Raw genomic sequence first — 25,139 nt, forward strand, 5'->3', positions numbered from 1 at the left:
CCTTAACTCTAGTGTCTTTATTTGATATTTAAACTCGTGATTTTTGCTTGTTCTAGCTGATAGATAGTCTTAATTGTTACCAAACATCTTTTAAACCCCCAAATACCTTTCAATTAGGTAGTCTAGACTAGATAGACTCTAATCAATCCCAATTTCCCTGTGGATCGACCCTTGACTTGCCCTTACTATTCCATTAGTAGTTGCTTGTTAGGATTATAAATATTTTTTGGAAAGCGGTTCTTAGTGCCTGAACGACACACTAAAAACCTCTTATCACATATAAAACACTATTTAAAGTTATAATTGTTTCTTTACTGTAGAAGGTTATTCAGATTTGGGAGATCCCACCTGTGTTTGCGAGTTCTGTGGAGCACAAATGTGGTTTGGTGAACGAGTAAACAAGCGAAATAAGAGTGGAAGACAAAAGTTTGGGATGTGTTGCATGCAAGGAAAAGTGCAATTACCTTTACTTAAGCGTCCACCCCAACTTTTGGAAGATCTATTTGAAGAAGAGACATAGTAGAAGTGCGCACTTCCTTGATAATATTAGGGGGTATAACATGATGTATTCTTTCACTTCTATGGGAGGTAGAATAATTGCACCAACTACTCATGGGCGTGGTCCATATACATACAAGATTGGAGGTCAAAATCATCACCTGATAGGCAGTTTGTTGCCGAACGATGGAGCATGTCCTAAATTTTCTCAACTATACATATATGATACTGAAGAAGAGGTTCAGAATAGGATGAGTGCGGCAAGGTATCGTGCTATTTTACTGCAAATATTTGAATATGTTATTTGTTTTAAATGTAATATATACATCCTTATTCATAATAAAGCAATGCTAACGATTAAACGTACTATATTGCTTCAGTTCTAAAGACCCAAATAAATTTGAAGATCGTGTCGTTGCACAATTGAAGGATATGATTGATCAGCATAACCCATTGGCCAAGAGTTTTAGAATGGCTAGAGATCGTTTCGAATCAAACAACGGCGAAGACTTAAAACTTAGGCTAATTGGAAGAAGGGATTCTGATGGAAGGACTTATAACCTTCCAACAACATCCGAAGTGGCCGCGCTTATTGTTGGAGACATTGATACAGCAGATAAGAGGGATGTAGTAGTCCAATGGAAAAATGGAAGATTAAGGCAGATATCTGAGCTTCACCCATCGTATTTACCGTTACAATATCCACTGATTTTCCCATATGGGGAAGATGGATATCGAGTAGATGTTATGCATAGGGACAAGACCGCATCAAGTAGTTCTACGAATAAAAGAGAACGACTTACTATGCGTGAGTGGTTTGCATACAGGATGCAAGATCGTGAACATGAAGCTGATACTTTGTTATTATGTCGTCGGTTGTATCAACAATTTTTGGTTGACGGCTACACTATGATTGAGGCAGAGAGGCTCTCCTTTCTAAAGAATAACCAACAAAGTTTAAGATCAGATAATGTGAAGAATTTAAGAGGGGCTGTGGAAAGAGGTGATACAGAGGGATCTTCCAATGGCAATCGCATTGTTATACCAGCGTCATTCACAGGTGGACATAGCTACATGAGATAGAACTATCAGGATGCAATGGCAATTTGTAGATGGTATGGTTATCCAGATCTGTTTATAACCTTTACGTGTAATGCTAAATGGCCAGAAATAAGCAGATTCGTTCAAAAAGGGGACTTAGACCCGAGGACAGACCGGATATCATCTGTCGAGTCTTTAAAATGAAGCTCGACCAATTGGTTAAAACTTAAAGGAGAATGAGATATTTGGCCGAGTTAAAGCTGGTACGTATAAATCAAATGCGGTATAATGATGCTGATTTCTACATCTTTTTCTCATTTTAATATATATTCTTATTGAATTAATTGAATTTCATACTACTTTACAAAACATTGACTACATTCAAGATTAGTTGGTCTACTTATAAGGTTGTTCAAATAATGATACATACATATTTTCTTCTTCTCCAGTTGTTTATACAGTTGAGTTTCAAAAGCGTGGCCTTCCGATGCTCATATACTTCTTTTCCTGCACCCCGCTGACAAATATCCACAGGCAAGCGATATTGACAAGATTATATGCGCTGAGTTACAGATCCAATTGAGGATCCGGATTTATTATGAGACTGTTACGGAAATGATGTTGCATGGTCCATGTGGTCCTCCAACACTAATGCACCTTGCATGGATCAAAAAAAGTGCACAAAGCATTTTCCTAAAAGATTTATTGACGAAACAAAGGTTGATGAGGAAGGATATCCAGTTTATAGAAGAAGAGATAACGGAATCTCGGTTGAGAAAAACGGAGTGCATCTTGATAATAGGTTTGTTGTTCCTTATAATCCACAACTGCTTCGTAAGTATCGTGCCCATATAAACGTTGAATGGTGCAATCAATCCAGATCGATAAAGTATTTGTTCAAGTACATAAATAAGGGTTACGATAGAGTGACGGCTGCTGCTTATCAAAACAGAAATAGCAGCGATGATCCACAAAAGATTGATGAGATTAAAATGTATTACGACTGCCGTTACATATCTGCTTGTGAGGCAGTGTGGAGGATATATGGATTTCCTATTCACCATCGAACCCCTGCTGTTGAGAGATTGAGTTTCCATCTACCTGGGGAGCAAATGGTTGTCTACACTGACCAATGGACGTGGAAGATGTACTTGATAGACCTAATGTTAATAAGACAAAGTTTTTATCGTGGATGGAATGCAACCAAAAGTATGAAGAAGCAAGACAGTTGACGTATGTAGAGTTCCCCACAAAATTTGTTTGGAAACAACCTACGCGAGAATGGGCACCTAGGTCGAAAGGTTTCTCACTTGGCAGGGTATACCATGTCACTCCAGGTTCTGGTGAGAAATACTATCTAAGAACGCTCCTTAATTTTGTCAAAGGTCCGACGTGCTACGAGGATATAAGAACTGTTGCTGGTTCAGTGTATCCAACCTTCAAAGAAGCTTGCTATGCAAGGGGGCTGCTTGATGACGACAAGGAATACATAGACGCCATAACAGAGGCAAGCTTTAGAGAAACGGGGCATTATCTAAGGAATCTGTTTTGCATGTTACTTATGTCTGGTAGCTTAATCTAAACCAGAAGACATATGGGAAAAAACATGGCACCTACTATCTGATGACATTCTATATAAACAACGTCGTATTCATAAAAACAAAGGTACATGCTACAGTACTATGCATACTTACTTTTTTTTATCGCTATCTTGCATGTTTAATAATTATGCAACGAAAAAAAGATCACGATGACATATATGAAGGCATCTAATATTAAATCTTCTCTATCGCGTTGCAGATTTAACTCTAACTGATGAACAAATTCAAGCGTTTGCACTGGCAGATATTGAAGCTAAACTTCAAAGTAATGGTAGTAGTCTTCGAAAATTCAGTGAGATGCCATTTCCAGATGAATTAGTCGTGTTTGAAGGTCAAATAAGCTAATAGCGGATGAGCTTTCATATGACATACCCTCCTTAATTCAAGAATATGACAAACTATTTCCCTGTCTAACCGAAGAACAACTAATGGTTTTCAACGAAATAATGCACTCTGTTAATGGCCAATCAGGAGGTGTGTTTTTTGTATACGGATATGGAGGGACGGGTAAGACATACATTTGGAGGACATTGTGTGCTGCAATTAGGAAGATGGGTGAAATTGTTTTGCCAGTAGCATCAAGTGGAATTGCGTCCCTACTTCTTCCAAAAGGTCGAACCGCCCATTCAAGGTTCGGGCTTCCACTCAATGTTTGTGAAAACTCTACGTGTGTAGCTATTAGGCCTGGTTCTGACTTAGCTGCATTGCTCATGAGAACAAAGCTAATTATCTGGGATGAAGCACCAATGATGCACAAATATTGCTTTGAAGCACTTGATAGGAGTTTAAAGGACATTATGCAAGCTGTTGATCGAGATAATTTGCATCGACCATTTGGAGGTAAAGTTGTTGTCTTTGGTGGTGATTTAAGACAGATTCTGCCTGTTATACCCAAGGGTACCGCAAGATATAGTATTTGCGACCTTGAACTCTTCGTTTCTATGGGATTCATGTAAGGTTTTGAAGCTGACACGAATATGAGACTTCAATCATGTTCTTCTTCGTCTACCGCTAATGAAATAAGGGACTTCTCAGAATGGATACAAAGCGTTGGCGATGGCAGAGCTGGAGGGCCCAATGATGGAGAAGTCGATATTGAAATCACTGAGGATATTCTTATAGACGGTGGAGATGACCCCATATCATCGATTGTCGACAGCACATACCCTTCACTCACTGATCACCTTTGGGAAGCCAAATACTTCCAAGAAAGAGCAATTTTAGCTCCAACTAATGAAATAGTTGAGAAGGTTAATGATCATGTGTTGTCCACAATTCCAGGTGATGAGAAAATTTACTTGAGTTGTGATGCAATTAGTAAAGATGAAGGGAACTTAGGGGCTCATGATATATATTCTACTGAATTCTTAAACACAATAAAGTGCTCAGGCCTGCCAAATCATAGTATTAAGTTAAAAGTTGGTGCTCCTATCATGTTGCTTCGTAATATTGATCAGACATCTGGATTGTGTAATGGCACGAGGCTGGTAGTCAAGCATTTAGGCAATCGAGTGATTGAAGCTACTGTCATTTCAGGGAGCAACGTTGGTGACAAGGTATTCATCCCACGAATGACACTAACACCGTCTGACTCAACAAAATTTCCTATCAGATTCCAAAGACGACAATTTCCTTTGACTGTGTGTTTTGCCATGACAATAAATAAAAGTCAAGGACAATCATTGACGCACGTCGGTTTGTATTTACCGAGGCCTGTTTTCAGCCATGGTCAGCTATCGCTATTTTCCGAGTCACGAGCAAAAAAGGACTTAAAATTCTTATTTGTGATAAAGAGAATAATGTGTGCAAAACAACTACAAATGTTGTTTACAAGGAAGTGTTCCAAAATGTATAATTTCATACACATTTTTGTGATGTTTGTTAATATAACTTTTACTTATTCTTTCATTACAGTATTTGTTGTCTGCTATTGGTTTCATTGACAATTCTGTTTTATTAAGCAAATCACTTCCCGTGCATTTTTGCACGGGTCCCAAAACTAGTGTAAGTATATAATTGAAAATTCTACTTAACTTGGAGTAGTTAGAATAACTAACCATATACTCCATCCTTTTAAAAAAAAAAAATCCTACTAGGATCAAATTCATCTCATGAAAAAAATTCAAATAGGAAAAACAAAAAGATTGATTAAGTCCAATTATGGTATTATTGTTTTTGTTATAATAAGAAAATAAAATGAGATATAAATAAGGTAAAACTAGAATTGACTAGGTACAATAAAGTCCAATAGATTAAACTTAGATTAATTCAAATCAGCAAAACACTATGAAATCCAACTCAACAAAGAAACATTATCTAAACTTTTCCTATTTATAATAGGTAGAATAAATCAAAATGATCTCAAATTCATTCCTTTATGTCATACATCCTCCATTTCTACATTACTAGAATTTTTTGCACGCGATGCGTGCTTAAGTTTTTTCGAAACAGAAACTCAATTTTCTTCGGCATAAGAGTCAAATTTTGAACAATAGACATACGAAGTATAATTGTTTTTAGTTGCAAAAATTGATTGGTTTAGTTTATGTCACTTAAGTCTCTCACCATTCTTTTTTTTTTTTTTTACTTTTCAAAGTTAAATTCTATGAACAAAATAGAAATTTCATTGAATTTATTTATGATTTCTGATATTATAATTTTTTAGTTGATTTTTGAATTAAGTACAGTACCTCATAAATTGTAACGAAAGTGTAGACTTTGATTTCAAATCAATTTTTTCATAGGTTGTAGTTTGTAAGTGAATTTTTAAGTTTTTGTAAAGTTTCCTCATTTTAGTGATTTGCATAATGTAAATCATGCAATTTTATGATTTTAGTGATTTGCATAATGTAAATCATGCAATTTTATGATTTTAGTTGACTTGTGAGTGATTGTTATAATTATATTTTTAGTATTTTTATTTGAAGCCCCCTTTGATTTGTAAGTAAATTTGTAATTTAGAATGGAAAGAGGGGTAAAATAGGCATTTCAAAAGAGAACACCATTGCTCTCCCTTCCTTTATATCATAGAGATTTATTTATTTCCACATATGTAATATTTGCCTTTCTTAATAGATGAATTAAACCAATTAAAGTTACTTCTCGCAAAATAGTAGTAGTAATAGCATTCTATAAGTCTAACTAGGATAAAAAAAAAACTCCACAATTTTGTCCGCCTCATAAATTTCAAATTGCTATACAAATAATAGAGGGTGGTATATCAACTATGGATATGTTGAATTGTTTTGTTATGTTTATTAAAAATACCATATAATTGAGATTTAAGATTAGTATATGACCAACAAGATGTTTCCTGTCAATAAAAAACAAGACGTTTTGGGTGGATCGGGTTCACAATAATTTTTGTACACTAATTTTTTTTTTTTTTTTTTGTGTTTTGAAGTGAAAATTCATCTTTAATATGAAGTCATATGACATCTATAAAGGAAGTCAAAATCTAAAAAATACATATCAAATTGCAATAAACTTAATTCTACTATGACAAAACTACGATCATTGAGTAAAAACAACCTGTCTAAATACCCTCTTTCACATCGTTGTCTGATGCAACTTTCTATGAGAGGGTCTAACAATTTGGTGTAGATTGTACTTGAATTATCGACGACACATAATCTATCAACAAATCAACCTTCAATTGGAGTAAGTATCTAAACCGTGCTAATACATAAAGAGACCAAACTAATACACGTATCAAAACTTGCTTTATCACACAAAAACTGACTACATTAGAAAAATATTAACTATATCATAAAAACTGGCCGTATCAGATAATTGATTATATAATACAAAAACTTACCATATAAAAAGTGATTATATCATACAAAAATGAGTTTGTCTTATAAGAGACCGCCTATTTTTAACTTAAAATTAGGCAATGATAAGCCCAATATTAAAAAAGTATATATCCAATAGTAACTACGTTAATTTCTTTCGATGACTAGTTTAATCCATTTAGTGACTAGATCTACTTTTATATTAAAACTAGACCGTCTCTTTTAATAATTTTTATACAAGAATTGACTATATCAAAGGAAAAACTCACTATAAAGATGAAAATAGACTATAACATATAATTTCTAGTAGACACAATAAGTTGTTGTGGATGTGGCCATGAATTTTTTTAATAACCAAAATTAACATGAAAAATGCGTGAAATCATTTCTCAATAAAGCCGCCGTAAAAGCCGCCTTCCTCTACATTCCTACCTCCTTCCCAGGGTGTTTGTCTTAAATCAAAACCACTTTTCAATATCTCGGCAGATAATCACCCCCCTCCCCTCTTTCTCCCCTAAATCAATACGAAAGAAGAGAGCATCGAAACTTATGAAAACCCTAATATTTTAAATTCTGATTCCAAATTCTTGATAATCGAATTCAAATTTCCAGAAATTCTCGCTCAAATTCATCCGCGATGTCGTTTGATTTAACGCTGAAGCCATCATGTGGTGGATGTGGTGTAACAACCGATCTTTACGGCAGCAATTGCAAGCATCTGACGCTTTGTTCGAGCTGCGGTAAAACTATGGCGGAGAATCGTGCGAAATGCTACGAATGTGGCGCTACTCTCACTCGTTTGATTCGTGTTCGCGATTTCTCTTTCCTCTCATCTTTATCGTATTTATACCTCTATATTTTTATTGATTTTGATTTTTGATGATTGTGTGAAATTTTATAGGAGTATAATGTGAGGGCGAGCTCGAGCAATGAAAAGAATTATTTTATAGGGAGATTTCCGACGGGATTGCCGAATTTCTCTAAGAAGAAGAGTGCGGAGAATAAGTGGACTTTGCAGAAAGAAGGGCTTCAAAATCGCCAGATTAGCGACGCTTTGAAGGTGAATTTTTTGAGTTCTTTGTGTATCTTTTGTTGTTGTAATGAGGATTTTGAGACAGTTTTTTTAATTGGAGAGGAACTAAATTTAGGATTCCAGAAACAATTTCGTAAAATAGCTTGCCAAACACTGTATTCTTGCTCACTCTTTTTTAATAAATTGAAAGATGAGGTAATAGATCATTTAGAGAATTAGAGTGATCATTTTACCCACTCTCGGAGATAGGTCACAACGTCACTGGCTTCAAATTTTGTCCTCTATTAGTGGAGTTGGTTCTATTCTAAGTTGGTCATGAGAGCATGCTTGAGTTTTGGAGAGGGATTTAATTTATTTGGCTTTGTTAGTGGTTCATGTCAGTCCTCATATAGGATAGAGATGATTTTTTTTTTGCACAATATGATGTAATGAAGGTTGACATCACTTCCTTTTCCATGTCTCGCGAGCTTAATAACGTTTTTTTTGAGGTCACACAATGTATTGAATGGTTTCTGTTTATTCAAACTTTTTTACTTTGTTTAGATGAAGTATCTCTGGAATACCATAGAAGAAGATCCCAAAGCTTTAAGTGAAACTCTAAGTGTTGCTACGCTCTTGTTCAATACACCTGCCCTTCTTAAATGTTTGCATAGTTTGACATATTATGGTCTTCAAGGCTGTATGTTTTAGCGTTCTTTCCTATTGCGATATATGTTGTTGTGTTCTTGATGAACTAGTGGTCATAGTTTATAAAGTTTGGCCTCAAATTCAAATTATGCAAATTTTTTGGGACAAAAGGAGTTTGTGATGTGGGAATTGCATTGAATTCTACTACTTCATGCTGCTGCAAAGTGTTTTAAGCGTCTTCTGACATGGATTCGTTCTTTTCTAAACTTATGGACATGATATTATAAACTGGTATAGTACTTGTAAACTGCCAGATACATTCATTCTGAATAATTAGGTACGCGTCAGTCTCTTTGGTCATTAATTGGACTTTTTTTCCTGAAGAAAGATGAAGAATGTACATGTATCTTCATAAGATTGAAATTATGGAACAGTATTATTCATGTAAAATTAGACTAATCCAGTCTGTGGAGCTCTGAAACAGTATTTAACTCTTTTTCCTTTTGGTTGGGGATTGGAGATTCACTATTTTCATGCTATGCATCCATCTATCTAAATGCTGCTATATACGTGGGATGCGCTTGCTGTTCTTTTAGCTTTTCAATCGCTAGCTGTGTCATTGGATGTCAAAATATCTAGTTTTAGATTCTCACCTTGCCATATAACTCTTTGCTTATGTTGCTCTGTGAAGATTTTATTCACTGATTGTTAGAAAGTCTTTTTTTTATTGGGGAAGATTTGTTGTGCTGGCAATGTTTGATGTGTCCTTTTGAGGTCCCCAATATGGTGCCTCTTTTACCTTATTTGTTAACAGAGCACAACAAAGGCTATGACCTTATATCTTTTTAGTTTATAAAAAATTTAGGGGTCACCGGGCATATTGCTTTCATCTTGTGTTGTAGGTTACTTGATGCGCTGTCATGTTGGACAAGTCATTTCTTGCTGCTTGTTCCATGTGATGTATAGTAACATTGATGTATGACCTTCAATAGGAGAAATTCAAGAATAAGCCTTGGATGCTGGAAGATGAAACTGGTCAATCACAGTACCAGGGTCATCTGGAAGGAGCGCAATCAGCTACATATTATCTACTTGTGTTGCAGGGAAAAGAGTTTGCTGCAATACCAGCTGGTTCTTGGTATGCTTGATGAAAATCTGTAATTTTAGAACTCTATCTCATATATTTTTTGTTATACTTGGCCATAATTGAAGTTGAGTTGCTTTTTTATTCCCCAATAAGTTCATTACTATTGTAGCTTTTAGCTTCCAGTTCTACCGTCTAGTTAAACTTATTATATGTTGTGAATGATTAATCACCCATGTCTTAACCAATCTTTTCAGTGTAGTTATATCTGTCAGTTTTTTTAATCTCGGATGTGATTGCATTACGATTGCAATAAGCTAAAAAGCTTTTAAGATAACAAGATGTGCTCATGAAGCTGATGAGATGTAAATTTCTGATATCAGTTTTGGATACTCTTGGATTTTATATTGCATGAACACATTATCAATCTCCTTTCATGACGTATTCTTGCACCCTCCCCTCCTAAAAAACAAAAAAGCTTTGGTTTATAAACTCGTATTTTTCAGGTACAACTTCAATAAAGTTGCGCAATATAAGCAACTTACTTTAGAAGAAGCAGAGGAGAAGATGAAAAATAGGAGAAAGTTTGTTGATGGTTATGAAAGATGGATGATGAAAACAGCCAGCAATGGAGCTGCTGCATTCCCCACCTTTGATGCAACTCTCGTGAAAGATATACCTACTGGTGGAGGAGGGAAAGGGCGCAAGAAATCAACTGCTGAAGATGAGGGCAATGCCTCAGACAAAGGAGAGGATGACCCAGAAGAAGAGGGGGAAAGGAAGGCAAAAGTTGGACCGAGCAAAAGAGCTGGTGATGATGACGACGAAGAAGGCCCAGCTGGAGGTGATTTTGATGATGATGATGACATTGAGAAAGGTAAAGATTTTGTGTCGTTATTCATCTTGCAATTTGTATCAGGTTGTCTATGTTTACGTGTCTCTAATCATAATTCATATGGTTCAAGTCATACGTAAATGTTGGAAACTTGGAATGTTCAAACCATATTGTTTTATTGACAGATCTAATGCTGACATTTCTAGGTATCTATATCATGTCCTTAATTTTGATGATGTTTGATGTCCATGGGGTGTGGCTTACGATAATATAGTGAATTAGCCTTTACATCCAACTACAACAACAATGCCATGAGTGGTATATATATATATTATTCCCGATGATTTTCCACATAGAAATTGTGCTTCCATCCCTTTGGTCAAATGCTCTGGTAGACCTAATCTGCTCATACCATTCATAATGCTCCATTTCCATGTGACCTATGGCCTCCCGGGACTTCTTCAAGAATCTTTAAAATTTAAATTTTCCACTACCCTCATTGGTGCCTTGTGTGATTGATCTCTCACATGTCCAAACCAACTTAAGGTGCATTCTCTTCATTTGAATTTTACCGAACTTATCCAAACTGAACTTATCTTGAGTTATAGGAACTTATTGAAGTTCATTTCCTAAGGTGTTAAAACTTATCATAACTTATTTGAACTTACTCTCAAACATATATGAACTTATTCTCAAACTTATATGAACTTATTAGACGTGAAACATTTTTTAAGGTGAAGAGAATGTACCGTAATTGGTTCGTTTTTATTTTATCTTCTATATCTGCAACTCCAACCTTCTTCCAAATATATTCAATACGGATTCTATCTATTAAGGTGCTCACACAAATCCATCTCGGCATAAACATCTCTACTACCCCCATCTTTCTAATATGATCCTTCCTAAATGCCCAACAATCACATCCGTATCATGTTTATTGGATATGACGAAGCGGGTTCCATCTTTTTCAAAGTCTTCAATGCACATCTTTGACCATTGAAATCTTAAATTATGTATTTAGAAACTATGGGAAGTTTATATTCTATAAATTCATGTTGAAACAAATGTGACAAGATACCACATGCGTTTTAGGAAAAGACCCATTAATGCAAACTCGTTAACCTTAACAGTTGTAATGCTCTCTGTCCAAGTGATATCTCTCCCCACTCTACTGAAAAGTTGGAGGCTGACATTCTCTCACCTTTAATAAAAAATTCATCACGAATTCCTATCATATTTATATTTTCAATAAATTAACAATTGATAACTAAGTAACAACTAAAGATCTAATACTATGTGCCTCCATAAATGTCAGATGTAATGTGGAACACATAGAGTATGTTCTGCTCTGATACCTTTGTGTTAATAGAGCAAATATTTAAAATATTATAAAGAAATTGGCATACGGAAAGAAATGGAAAAAAAAGAAGACCGAAACAACAATGGAAGAAGGGATCAAATATGGATTAGGAATGGTTGAGCAATGACCACTTTTGGTCTAGATTCTAGAAGATCTTCAGAGATGCAGTCTAGGACTTTGGAGAGAGAAGGGAGGAGGAGGGGAAAATCAATAGGTAATTAAAACAAATATCTATTTAACCTTAACATTCTAACTAGGTGAAGTAAAAAGAAGTACAAAGAGAGTAATGGGCTTAATTATGTCTTGCATGTTCTGTCTTATCATCTGAAGTTCTTGTTTTTATGGATAAGAATGGTTGTGAGAGAACTTGCATGCTTATGATGACAGTGATCAGATTGGCAAAGTTGATAGCCCTTCGGGATTTGAAATGGGATCAGGAGGTTGGGGAAGTAGAAGGAATGGTTTTCTGTTGATTTTGATCTGCAGTTGTGCAGGAGAGCACTGATAATTCATAAGACACATAAATAGTAAATCGCTAACGGAGATAGCAATTATTCGGTTCATGTGTATAAATTGGACACTTGAACAAGCTGCCTGATGCCGTATATAGGGAATTGTCCTGCCTGTATGGGAATCCTGACTTTTAGAGTGCTAGGTTTTGGTTATGGAAGGTGTTAGATTGGGCATGCTCATCCGCTTGTCTCAATGATGTGAAGCCTTCTCATTAATAAGCCTTAAATAGTGCGCAGGAAATGAAATACAACAATAAGTAATCATCTTTCTAAATTGCTTCTGTATGCGATCATCTAGGTGATGACTGGGAGCATGAGGAAATTTTTACTGATGATGATGAAGCTGTTGGTAATGATCCTGAGGAGCGGGAAGACCTGCTGGCTCCAGAACTCCCTGCACCCCCAGAGATTAAGCAGGTATGTTTTAATGAACCATTTCAAGCGGTGATCTTGAGATATTCGATTATAAAACAATACACATCTGAGTAGTACTACCCCAATCACTTGTGTTTCAGTATTGCAAATATATATCATCTTGACCCCTCCTTTTATATTCGTTATGATGGTGTAGCTATGCAATCTATTTCTGATTCTGTAAATTCTTTGTTTCTTTACTCGGGCTGTCTTTGTCTCTTTGATACTGTGGTTGAAACTGCAGATCGTTGGCATAATGGAAATGTAAGATTTCCTTCTTAGTGCTCTTTATGCTATTGGAGTTAAAGTTCATCTCATTTCTTTGCTAATGAACCTCTAACTTGAGACTTCCCCCTCACTTCCCTCTGTAATTGAATGCACAACTGATTAGAAGACGAAGGTAAATAAGTGGGCTGTTTGGGATGTTCAAATAGGGACTATTATGTGATTTTATGAGCAAGTGTTTTTCACAAGGACTGCAAAATAGTTCCTTTTGGTTAACTGAAATTATGTCATTCATTAATTTGCAAATGTGGAAATGCTCAGATTTGAAGGATGCTCATATATATATATATATATATATATATATATATATATATATATATATATAATATTGACAATTATTAATTTTCTTAGGATGATGATGATGATGATGCTAATGAAGAGGAGGGAGGATTGAGCAAATCAGGAAAAGAGCTGAAAAAATTACTTGGACGGTCCAACGGGCTTAATGATTCTGATGCAGATGAAGAGGATGACAAAAGAAAGAAAGATGAAGAGGATGATGATGATGAAGTATAGAGCTGTACTTTTATTCTCTTAATATGCAACAATCATAGTCATCGTTTGTTATTTTGCATTGCTCACTGTATTTGTTTGATTAATATTAATTTTAGGATGAAGAAGATCGCCCTTCTCCTGTTTTAGCTCCAAAGTTGAAGGACCCTAAAGAAGAAGCAGCAGATAGCAGCCCTGTAAAACCAGTTCCTGGAGGATCTTCTCGGGCAACTCCTTCCACAAAATCAGCAAAAGGAAAGAGGAAGAATGGGGATGATACAAAACCTACTAGTGGTGCTCCTCAAAAGAAGGTAAAGACTGAAAATGTAAGTCACTTTCTTTGCTGATTTGTTTTGCGTTTGCTTGAGTTAAACACTGCAAGGAGTCTGTCCTCCTAGTTTCTTTATTAATTATACTGATGTTTGAGTGTAGGATGTGAAATCAACCACAAAGGATAATGCATCAAAAAATGTTGCGGTCCCCAAAGCTATGCCTTCATCATTGAAGGCTAGTACACCGGTTCAAGGTACACCTGCTCAAGGGCCTGTGGCAGAAGAGGAAATTAGAGCTGTATTATTGCAAAGAACTCAAATAACCACTAATGATCTTGTGGCAGTCTTCAAAGCAAGACTAAAGACATCAGAGGTATAAATTCTGTCTTTTTCTTGAGACCATATTGAGATAGGTACCTTAGTTTTGATGTAATGATTGATATGTAAAATACAGAATTTGGATTCTAGAAACGGGTGTTCTACTGCAGATGTGACAAAATCGGCTTGATATCTCATGCACTCTAGTTTACTTTAATTAACTCTCAAAAACGTCACTAACTCTAATTGTGCAATTCTTTTTTAACTCCCTGATTAAAAGGTGGCCTTGCTCATTTAGCATAATTGGACTGCGTTCAGTCATGATCAATCTGTACGTCTGCATGGATTGTTTGTACATCTGAGACAAGTTTTTATTCTGTTGAGTTATGATCCTTATTAAACTTGGGTGGAACATAGATGTCTTTCATAAGTCTCCTCTCCTTCCCTTACTTCTTGTCTTTATCTGTATGCAGTTCCAATTCCTTATCGTGATTTATATTAAGACGAGGGTAACTTGGTGTCCTAAAGGGGTCACTTATAGTAGAAGTGATCCCTTTAAGTACAAGGTGACCCATTAGTTAAAAGGGACTCCTTTTAGGAGCAAAGTGACCCTTTTAAGGAACAAAGTGAGGTACTTTTAGCATAATTTTATTGTAAGATAGTCTTACTCAAGACTTGCTAGCCGTATACTTATCTGCATGTAGAAGTATATGCACTCCGCCAAATGTTTATCAAGGCTGTGTGTTATTTTCTTTTTCTTAACTCCGTTGATTCCTCTCTGCAGGACAAGAGAGCGTTCGCGGAAATTTTGAAGAAAATCTCAAGGATTCAGAAGTGCGATAACAAGAATTATGTCGTACTAAGGAGCACATAGATCTTATTGTGCTCTTTGATTGAGAAGTTTGTTCTTTCAAGACAGTGGGTAATTGGGATAGTTGTAAAGTTGTAACATTTGCTGACTGATTAGTGGAATATTTTACAAGTATTAGAGCAAGATGTATTCTTTTGCATTTTCCCGTGTAGAAATTGAAATCTCTCATGGAAAAAAAAAGTTTGTAAAAGTTCATTTACTATGGAGTATGGGTGGTGGTAGATGGCCTTTAATAGAATTTTCGATAGAAAAAGCCACACTAGAATTGAAATTGGTAGAAACTATTAAATTAAGAAGAAATGAGTGCAAAGAGAGTATCAAAATTTTGATCAATAGCTCTGTTATTAGCACTCCTTGCTACATGTTTGTCAAATAGACGATATTGTTTCTTTTTGCCTGGATATTTTTCCTATGCTCTTTAAAAGATGCAACATTGTATAATAATCACTATTTATCTATCAATCTTATCCCATATGTTATCATAATGTATAAGAAAAGACATACTATAAGTGGGATTTTATTTGAATTGTCTTAATGTATACATTCATAATATCGACTTTTTACGATGCAAATGGTGCATCCTATAAGGAGTTGAGAACCTCTCTTTATGTCGCACGGGTGCGGATTGAAGTTAAAAGATGAAGAAAATAGATGGAGCCTTTGATTTAAACTCCTTGCTGTTGCTATGGACCAACATTTTCTGTAAGGAGCCTTCATCATCTTCTAGCTCTTTGCCTTAAGGTTTTCTTCTACTCCTGTACTCATTTTGTTTTGAAAAAAACAGCTCTCTTTGTTCATTTTCATCCCTCGCAGTGATCTAATCTCTCCTTTGTTCTTTTTAAATCTGAAGGACACCCATTAGAGAAAATATAGTGTTTCCTCATTGTTCCTCCTTTGCTAAAACTGTGGAAGGGAAGAAGTTCAAAATAAAATTTACGTGCAACAAGACAGTCCATATACTGGACTGACTAAGGCTTCTTATAGGCTATAGCTGGTATAACAATAGAACTTTTCAAAATATCATTGTTTCGGAACAATATGTAGGCTTCGTTTTCTTCACCTGAATCTTACTACATTAAAGTAATTTTGTCGATTAAACTCGAATGTCTTACAATAATGAACTATATTGATCTTTGCCGACTATAACTGATTGAATTCTATAGTATTTTCCTGAGTATCAATTTTCTTAAGTAGAAGAGAACTAGGTAGTAGGCACTGCATGTAGAACAGATTTAGCCATTATTGTCAAAAGTTGCAGGTAGTTAAACATAGCAAAATAAATCAAATATAGCATGCTAAGAAACATTCAATCCACTGTTCAACAAATCGATATTCACCTATTCATTAGCACAAGAAATAGAGGAAAGCTGTGCAGGGCTAATTAAGGCACCTTTGCAATAGTACAAATTTTTTAAAAGGTTGAATAAAAACATTGACATTTTAGAATGACATGATAATAAGCTAGATACCCATAAGATTAATAATGATTGCAACAAAAATCATGAACGTAGACCCATAAATCTTAGTTGATGAAGATGGAGCAGTAGGTTCTTGAGCTAAGGCAGATGTCCATGATAATGATGATGATGATGGTCGAACCACAGCCGTAGATTTAGACTTGATCTCAACAGGAAGCTTCAATCCTTTCTTGCAACTCTCAGAGCTGGCACTTGTGAAGTAGCGGATTCCTTCCTGTTCTAGAGCTATTTGATCAACGCCGTTGGTGTACATTTTGATGGGGTTGCTCACATCACACGACTCAAATTCATCTTTGCTCTTTAGCTCTACTATGTTGTCTTTGTCCAAGCCACTTGAGTAGGCAAACCCTGTTTATACACCAGACATTGAGGTTATCTTTGATGTAGAAAGTGCACAAATGCTACTTTCTAAGTTTCTAGTACTTCTACTAATTATGGGGAAAGTACCGGGAGTGGCTCCCCACTCTGCAAATTAGATGGTAGACACGAGTCTACCATCTAAATGGTGCGCATCATTGCATACGGCGTCATTTTGTATATAATACAATGAACAAAACAACATCCTCAGTGAATAAACTAAGCAACATGAAGATGAAAGTAGAACAAAAGAACAACACACGAGACTCAATGAACATCCGAATCAGCAATGAACAACAACAAGAAAAAAAGATGAACATAAGAGGAAATATCTGATGAACAACCACTCAACCTAATGAACAGACAAAGAAAACACAATGAACAAAGAAATATCTGCAATAAACAAACTAAAAAAACATAAAGATAAAGATCAACAAAGGAGAATCGTCGAGATTGATGTTCATTGGAGAACAATTGATGTACATTAGTTTCACATGTTCATTGAAGAGCAGTTGACGTACACAAGTTTCACGCGTTTTATGTTTTTCAGACTGTGTTTTGGCCCTCGTCTACCATTAGTGGTAGACACGAGTCCACCATCTACCAATTGCTCCCCACTCTAAATTCTAGGTGATCTACCTGGGTTGGGGGTGGGGTGTTTAATTGGTGATTGGGTCTTCCTGAGATAGGGATCCCACACTACTAATCCAAGTATTTCATTGTTTCTTTTTAGATGATACACTTTTTAAAAAGAGGTGTTTCAAAGTAGATGCATTGCTTCTTTTCTAGAAAATAAATTCTCTTTATTTCTCTCATATCACACCAGATTAAAAATAAAAGGATGGGCATTAGTTTGTTCCATGGAGATGGCGTGAGGTAGTGAGGTAGACATAAAAACAGACGTTATATATTTGGACGTTACTATATTTTGACTACATATAAAGATTTTTTTGTGCACATATTTTCATCTTGAATGCATTACATATAGACGACATATAAAGCTAAAATTACAAGTTACTATCAATCACTGTGATTGACTCGGCAAAGCACCTAGTTATAAGACTCATTAGCAATTCTCTTTGATTAACCTCATCATAAAAATTATACTTCCAAATTAGAATTGGTAACTAATACTAATATACTATATGAAAACACATATATGCTTGATGTAATGATGTTTTAACTCATAAATTTGATTTGATTTAATTCAATCAATTTATCATATAAAGTACTCCATCCATTCCAGAATAGTCTTAACACTTTTCTTTTATGTTTGTTCCAAAATCAGTTTGAACACTTCTATTTTTAGCATGGTCTCAATAATAATATATTATTTCTTTTATATTCTTTTGACCCACACTCAACATTTGTCAATAAAAAGTTACCCAACTTTCTCTCTCCTCCAATAAAAAAGACCTCCACAAACTACTATTTACTTTTTTTAATAATATAAAGTTTGATATTACGTGTCCCAATAAGTGTTCAATTCTTTCTGGAACAGAGAGAGTAACTATCAATATGTTAAGTCAAAATTAGGTTTTCCATAACAACCTTAAATTCACATTTTCGATATATTACATAAAATCCTAGCCAAATTAGGTTGATTGCACAAATGTCCTCAATATTTATGATACTATTCCCAAATCACTACGATAAAAATCATGTCTCAATTTTACGGTTTTACCCTCAACTCCACTAGGGCAGACACATTAAAGAAAAAAAAAAAAGCCCGAATTCATATCACAACACAACACCATAGCATCACTTGTGCAATACCATATCATTAAGGTTGATGTCTAAAAAGTTAAAATCAATCTCTTGGGTTGTCCTTATAAAAAGCCTCATCCAGTGGCCAATTATAAGTCATACACCCCCAAACTGCCTAACTGGCTATCCCCTATCTCTTTAATCCCAAATAAATGATTAAAGTAGCCGAGTAGAAATTCAACGCTACACTTTACTACAGAAGATAGAAAAAACTCACCACTTAAACTTACAAAATCTACTTATGAACACTTCTATGATTCTATCTCAGTTATGTAATTACCTTGCCAAAATTTCTCCTATATCCTATTCATTTGAAATAAAAATCTAACTTATGATTAGTTGTTGTTCAAGAACAACATTACACACACAACCAAATTAAAAATCTCCATTATGACATTGACAAACCTCAAGAAAGTTGGTGAAGAAGAATAAAGCTTTTAAAAGTGCAAAAAAAACCATACATAGGAAGTCCCCAACAATGAAGGTCCGGCCCTCGACCCACGAACCGATATCCGAAGCAAGTTCCCAACCACGATCCTCGCCCACGACGTGGTTAACCTGAGCCTCAGCCCAATGTTCTCCATAGACAAACAACAACACCATCACTAACATCAACATCAAAAAGTTTTTCCTTACGCAACCCATTTTTAATGAGAAAATCAAAGAGTAATAAAAGGAATAAAGAGATATATAAAGAAGAAGATGAGTAATGGAGAAGGCAGTATAACTATAAACCTATTACAACTGCCAATCTCTTTTATCACACTCTCTGACTCTCACTACAACTACCAGTCTCCTTTTTTATATATCTCTACTAGCCTCTCCCTCATAAACTCACTTTCCTCTTTTGTTGTTTTTATGCTTGCCACTCGTCACAAATATGTGGCAATTTCAAGGTAATTTCTTGTAGGACCCATGCGTTTGTGACTCAACAATCAACATACTAGTATCAAAGCCTACATAATTTTTTATTTAACAATTAGTCTTGTGAGAAACTGTCTACTTTTAGTTTATAAGTAGGCACGACCCAAGTCCAATATTCAGTAGAGAACATGCCACCTTTCTTAATATAATGACTAGTTTAATCTATTTAAGGACCAGTTTAATCTATTTCGTGACCATTTTAGTCTATTTAGTAATGACATTCTCTAACTTGTTTAGTAACTAGTTTAATTCATTTAATGACTAGTTTAATCCGTTAGGTAAGACTACCGCGTATTTTTTGAAATTGTCTGTTGATAATTCGAGAATCAAGAACACAAATGAAGGAAAAGATAAGGGATGACTAGGATAGTGTTGGGTTAGAGTGGAATGAAATGGGTTTGTTAGAAAATATTAGTTTTAGGTTCCTCTAATTTTATGTCAAAATTAGACCATTTATTCTGATATTTTGTTTTTTTTAACAAAAAAAATAATAGGTGAGAATAAATCTTTTGGGTTGCCTTCAAACAGTTAGGAGTCAAGACTCCCATCAAGAGCACTCATTATACGCCCCACAATTATCCTAAATTCTAAGCAAATGCTTACATAGTAGTGTGTGACAAATATGAAAAAAAAGTGCTTGAGAGCACATAAAACTAGGCCCTCATTTTTACATTTTTTGAACATTTTATATTTTATACATATGAGCAGATTATGCGACAAATGTGTATAAAACGTACTTTGTTTTTTTTAATCATTCTCACTTAGAATCTTGATACTATTTATACATAGAAAGAATATTCTCAATTTTTTTCAATTTATAAGAAAAGATGTAGTTATATATGATCTTGTTTGATTCGTCTCAATTAGTACCATTTTAATATTCAATCGTTATAATGTTTACTAATATATAATGAAAGATATTTAAGTTCAAAAATATTGATATGAAAATACAAACAGGAAAGTGAGAAAGATAAAAAACAGAGAAGTATTCATAAATATATAATTCTACGTGCTCCTGAAAGTACCTAACAATTCGCATACTAGTATCAACACAAATCATCCTGCATCGAGTTTTCACACCTTTAGTGTAGCTAACTTTTACCTAATTGCAATATTGTTACACTATCTCATATTCCCTTCTATCATATGCTATGTAGATGAAATTTGTTTTCCATTTATGAATATTAAACTCAAAGCTGCTTCTTTTTGTTGGTGTTTTTTTTTAAAAGTGAATCGCCAACAAGTTCAACAAGCGCATAATACAATGAAGTTGTGTGCTAGAACTTGTTTGCAACTCACAACTTACATGTTTTAGTTTCTTTGTTTGTTAGTTCCCCCATTGTCAGAAAAAAACTTTACCCACTAATCCAACATTTTCAAAATATAAATTCAGAAGATAATGATATTAAACAAAGTATATAAAGAATGGTGGGTTCAAAACATAATTAATAAATAATTGTGTAATAAATGTATACCTAAAATTTAAGTATTTATAGTATTTCTCTTAATGTTAGATACTCCGTATGTGTCTAAATAACTAGTGGGAGAAATATAAATCATTGATCTCTTAGGCTCTGTTCTTTTGGACTGTATAAATGAAATTTCGTTTCAGTTCAGTCTAGTTCATTCACTTCAAATCAGTTTAGACAAATTCATTTCAGTTATGTTCAATTCAGTTCAGACTACAAATTCTTCTTCTTATTATTATTATTGGGGTTGTTGTTATTATTATCATGATTATTATCTTTATTATTATTATGATTATTTATTATTATTATTATTAATATAATTATTAGTTATATTTTTGACAATGTCACTTTTAATCTTTTTGGAGGGTACTTTTTGACCCATTGAATATAAAATACGATTTTTTCACCATATACCCTAGAATTTTTTGTTGTACCATATACCCTTTCGACTTTTGAAATTCACCATATACCCCTCACTTTCGAAAAAATACATCTACTTACCCTTAATGACTAACTGCGTTAAACTCCGTTAGTCATTAACCCCTAATCCCCCCTCTAATCCTAATTAACTAACCTAAATCTACCTGTAACCCTAACTAACCTAGATATACATCTAACCCTAACCCTAACCCCCACCCCTTCAGTCCCCCTCCCCACCACCCCCGAAGTCCCCCCTTCGCCCACCTCGCAGCCCCCTCCCTCTTCTCGCCACCCCGCAGCACCGCAACCCCCTCCCTCTTCCGCCACCCCTGTAGTCTCCCTCCCCACCACCCCCACAAAATCGTGCAACCCCCTCCCCCTGCAAAATCACGCAACCCTCATGGCCCTGCAAATTGCGCAACCCTCACTCCTCCTGCAAAATCGCGCAACCCCTGACAAATCGTGATTTACGATGCTGAAATGCTTCGTGATCATCGGTCTTGGGATGGATTCAAGTTTCCGGTGATTGTGAAACCCTTGGTTGATAATGGAAGCGCGAAATCGGAAGAACATGAGAGAGATTCGGGGGGGGGGGGGCTCGAGAGAGCAGCGAGGAAGGTGATGAGGGGAGTAGGGTGGTTGGTTGGAGGTGGTAGACTTGCAAACGACAGTCAGTAGATGGAGGAGTGGTGATGGTTGTCGTCGGAGTTCGTCGGTGGTGGTCGGGTAGTGGTTGTTTTGGTGGTTTACTGAAATAGAGGCAAGAATCCATGGGGAGGGAGGTCACGGAGGAAGGGAAGGGGGTCAGTAGGAGAAAGGGAGGGGTGGTGGTGGTGATGTGTGGTGTGGTGAGGAGGAGGTGGTGGTGGTGAGGGGGTGATGCGGGAAGTGGGGGGGGGGGTAAAGGATGGTAAGGGTTAGGGCCCAAGTTAGTGTATTAGATTAGGGTTAGAATTAGGGTTTAATTAAAGTTTGTTAAATAAGGTTAGGGGAGGATTAGGGCCTAATGACTAATAAAAGTCTAACACCATCATTCAAAAGGGTATGTGTGTGTATTTTTTAAAAAGTGGAGGGTATATGGTGAATTTGGAAAGTTGAAAGGGCATATGGTGCAAAAAAAATTTGTCAGGGGTATCTAATTAAAAATCCGTATAAAATGAGGGGGACAAGTGATAAAAAGAATATTTTTTTGTGAAAGATAGAAAATTAATACTCCCTCCGTTTTATTTTGTTGTTCGTATTTGGAATAGTTTGTGAGAGGAAATTCGTCAAAGTAGGAAGAACATTCGAAAACGGGGGAGTATTACTTTTTGGTGGGTAAATAACTCCAAATGAATAAGTTTAAACAACGATTTTTTTACCATATACCCCTAACAATATTTTTTTGCACCATATACCCTCGCAAGTTTTCAACTTCACCATATACCCTCCACTTTTAAGAAAATATATACATTCACTTCTCCCTTTATGACTAACGGCGCTAACGCCCGTTAGTTATTAACCCCTAATTCCCCCTAACCCTGATTAACTAACCTAATCTAAACCAAATCCTAACCTTAACACTTGATCTAATACCCTGACCATGACCCCACCCCACCCCTACCCCACCCCACCCCACCCTACCCTACCCTTTACCCTAACCCCTCCATTCCCCCACCCTTAACTCAGCAACCCCCACTGCCCCACAACCCTCGAATCCCCTCCCCTCCCCACTCTCCCGCATCCCCTATCCCCTTCCCTCGCTGAATCGCGCAACCCCCTTCCCGCCTCCGGCCTCCACTACTAAATTGCGCAACCTTCCTCCTCCTCCACTTTGATTTTTTTTTTCATTCAGCAGTGAGTTTCGTCGTTTTGAATTTGTTAATTTGTTGAAAATGACGGGTTTCGAGAGGATTTGAGATGATTTTGTCGAAAATAGCGAGTTTGGAGAGGATTTTAGGTGGGTTTTGAGGAAATTACAAGGGGCTTGCGGGGAAGAGAGGTTGCGAGGGAGGGGAGTTGCTGGGCAGGAGGTTGCGAGGGATGGGGTGCGAGTGAGTGTGCATGTGGGTCTGTTGGGATGAAGGTGATGGAGGGTTTGCTGGCATGTGCAACTGCATGGGAAGGGGAGGGGGGTTGCGGGGGTGTTGTAGAGGGGGCTGCGGGGGTGGTAGGGAAGTGAGGGAGGGGTTAAGGGTAGGGATGGCAATGGGTAATGGACCCGACCCGGATCCGCGGATAAAACGGACCTGGATCCTTTTTTTGGACTCGACGGATCCGGGCAGGATCCGGATCCTCTGTTTAAAATACGGATCTGGATCGGATCATAAGTTATTACCCGGATCCGTTTACCCGTTTTTTAAAAAAATAAATAAATAAAAATATAAAATAAAGGGGTGAAAATGAAAACCCTAAGACCCTTTGTTTCATTTTTTCACCCCCAACCGTTTCTATTCCTTCGTTTCTCTTCAGTCTTCAATGACTGAAATCAGTCGGAACTTTGTTTCTCTTCAGTCTTTGTTTTTCATCGTGCAAGAGGAGCCGCCGACGCCGGAAATCAGTTGGAAATTTCGGGTTAGTCTTCTATTTTTCTCTCATTCTTTAGTTTCTTTGTTTTGTTTTCGTTTTTCATTTATTTGGGTTGTGATTTTTTCGGCTTTTTCATTATCAGTCGGAACTTTTGCTCGAATTTGCTGGATTTTTCTTTACTCGATTTTCTACTTGTTTGCTCGCCGAAAATCAGGTTAGTCTTCATTCTTTCGTTTCTCTCTCTGTTTTGTTTTAGTTTTTCATTTTTTTTGAGTGGTGATTTTTTCGGGGTTTTCATTATTTTGGGTTGTGATGTTTTCGTTTTTCATCTTAACCAATTGTTGCTCGAATTTACTCGATTTTTTGCTTCTTTACTCGATTTTCTACTTGTTTGCTCGATTATTTACTTGTTTGCTCGAAATTTATTTACTTATTTACTCGATTTTATCTTGTTTGCTCGATTTTTTTGCTTGTTTGCTGGGTTGTTGTTGGCTTATTTTTCTTTCTTGTTTGTTCGATTTCATATTGTAGTTTGTATGCTGATTTTTTTCGTTGCGTTTTTTCAAATTAGGGTTGTTTGTAAATCATAATTATGGATGGTAAAATGTCATTTAAAGATAGTGTGTCATCATTTTGTTGTTTGTTTTATATTTGTATATAATTTTTTAACTAATATTCGTATTTGGTTGGTTATTGTGTTGTTCTTTTTCTTTGTTTTAGGATGGTGATGATCTTAGTAGTGATGAAGAATAGTCCTCTTGGAGTCTTGATAGATGGACCAAGTGAAGAATAGAAGATGTAACATTGTAGCTTGTTAATTGTAGCATTATTGAATTTTGTTGAACTCTTAATATTATTGATGTTGGATTTGTTAAACTTAATTTTAGTGAATGCTTGGATGGACAAATGGCGTTGTTAAATTGTTATTGAACTTTTGTTAAACTATGTTTTCATTTTATAATAAAAATTTGGGTCGTTTGAAGAAAAATAAATTAGGATCCGTTTTAGACCCAGATCTGTATGATCCGTCGGATCTGGATCCTCGATTTGATGACCTAACGGATCCGGGTAGGATCTGGATCCTTGCCTAAAAAACGGATCTAGATGATCTGGATCCTACCCGTTGCCATCCCTAGTTAAGGGGTAAGGGGTGGGGGAAGGGTGGTGGTTGGGTGGTTA

The 25,139-nt window shown here is 35.9% G+C and overlaps 4 protein-coding genes and 1 pseudogene across 5 annotated transcripts; 4 read left to right on the forward strand and 1 right to left on the reverse strand.

The window, feature by feature from the left end:
* The first annotated feature begins 560 nt into the window (after positions 1-560).
* Positions 561-1,581, forward strand: LOC104884910 (uncharacterized). Its single transcript, XM_057391406.1, has 2 exons — positions 561-763; positions 879-1,581. The coding sequence occupies exons 1-2, from the start codon at positions 561-563 to the stop codon at positions 1,579-1,581; spliced, it is 906 nt and encodes a 301-aa protein (XP_057247389.1).
* Positions 1,582-2,171: 590 nt separating this feature from the next.
* On the forward strand, positions 2,172-3,485 carry LOC130589407 (uncharacterized). The gene is made up of 3 exons (XM_057391407.1): positions 2,172-2,748; positions 2,877-3,107; positions 3,340-3,485. The coding sequence occupies exons 1-3, from the start codon at positions 2,172-2,174 to the stop codon at positions 3,483-3,485; spliced, it is 954 nt and encodes a 317-aa protein (XP_057247390.1).
* Positions 3,486-3,586: 101 nt separating this feature from the next.
* LOC130589381 (uncharacterized) lies at positions 3,587-5,297 on the forward strand (annotated as a pseudogene).
* Positions 5,298-7,263: 1,966 nt separating this feature from the next.
* LOC104882995 (transcription initiation factor IIF subunit alpha) lies at positions 7,264-15,499 on the forward strand. 2 transcript variants are annotated; one of them, XM_010667435.3, is made up of 9 exons: positions 7,264-7,742; positions 7,836-7,994; positions 9,587-9,732; positions 10,185-10,555; positions 12,684-12,802; positions 13,436-13,594; positions 13,696-13,887; positions 14,009-14,221; positions 14,951-15,499. In XM_010667435.3, the coding sequence occupies exons 1-9, from the start codon at positions 7,572-7,574 to the stop codon at positions 15,038-15,040; spliced, it is 1,620 nt and encodes a 539-aa protein (XP_010665737.1). In that variant the 5' UTR covers positions 7,264-7,571; the 3' UTR covers positions 15,041-15,499. The 2 variants fall into 2 exon arrangements, with proteins under 2 accessions (XP_010665737.1, XP_010665736.1); XM_010667434.4 differs by having other exon boundaries at positions 7,266-7,742; positions 13,696-13,902.
* Positions 15,500-16,354: 855 nt separating this feature from the next.
* Positions 16,355-19,462, reverse strand: LOC104882996 (mavicyanin). The gene is made up of 2 exons (XM_010667436.4): positions 19,101-19,462; positions 16,355-16,863 (listed from the first exon to the last, which is right to left on the reverse strand). The coding sequence occupies exons 1-2, from the start codon at positions 19,282-19,284 to the stop codon at positions 16,499-16,501; spliced, it is 549 nt and encodes a 182-aa protein (XP_010665738.1). The 5' UTR covers positions 19,285-19,462; the 3' UTR covers positions 16,355-16,498.
* Positions 19,463-25,139: the final 5,677 nt, after the last annotated feature.

The sequence above is a fragment of the Beta vulgaris genome, chromosome 8, assembly GCF_026745355.1.
Source record: "Beta vulgaris subsp. vulgaris cultivar EL10 chromosome 8, EL10.2, whole genome shotgun sequence".
Taxonomy (NCBI): Eukaryota; Viridiplantae; Streptophyta; class Magnoliopsida; order Caryophyllales; family Amaranthaceae; genus Beta; species Beta vulgaris.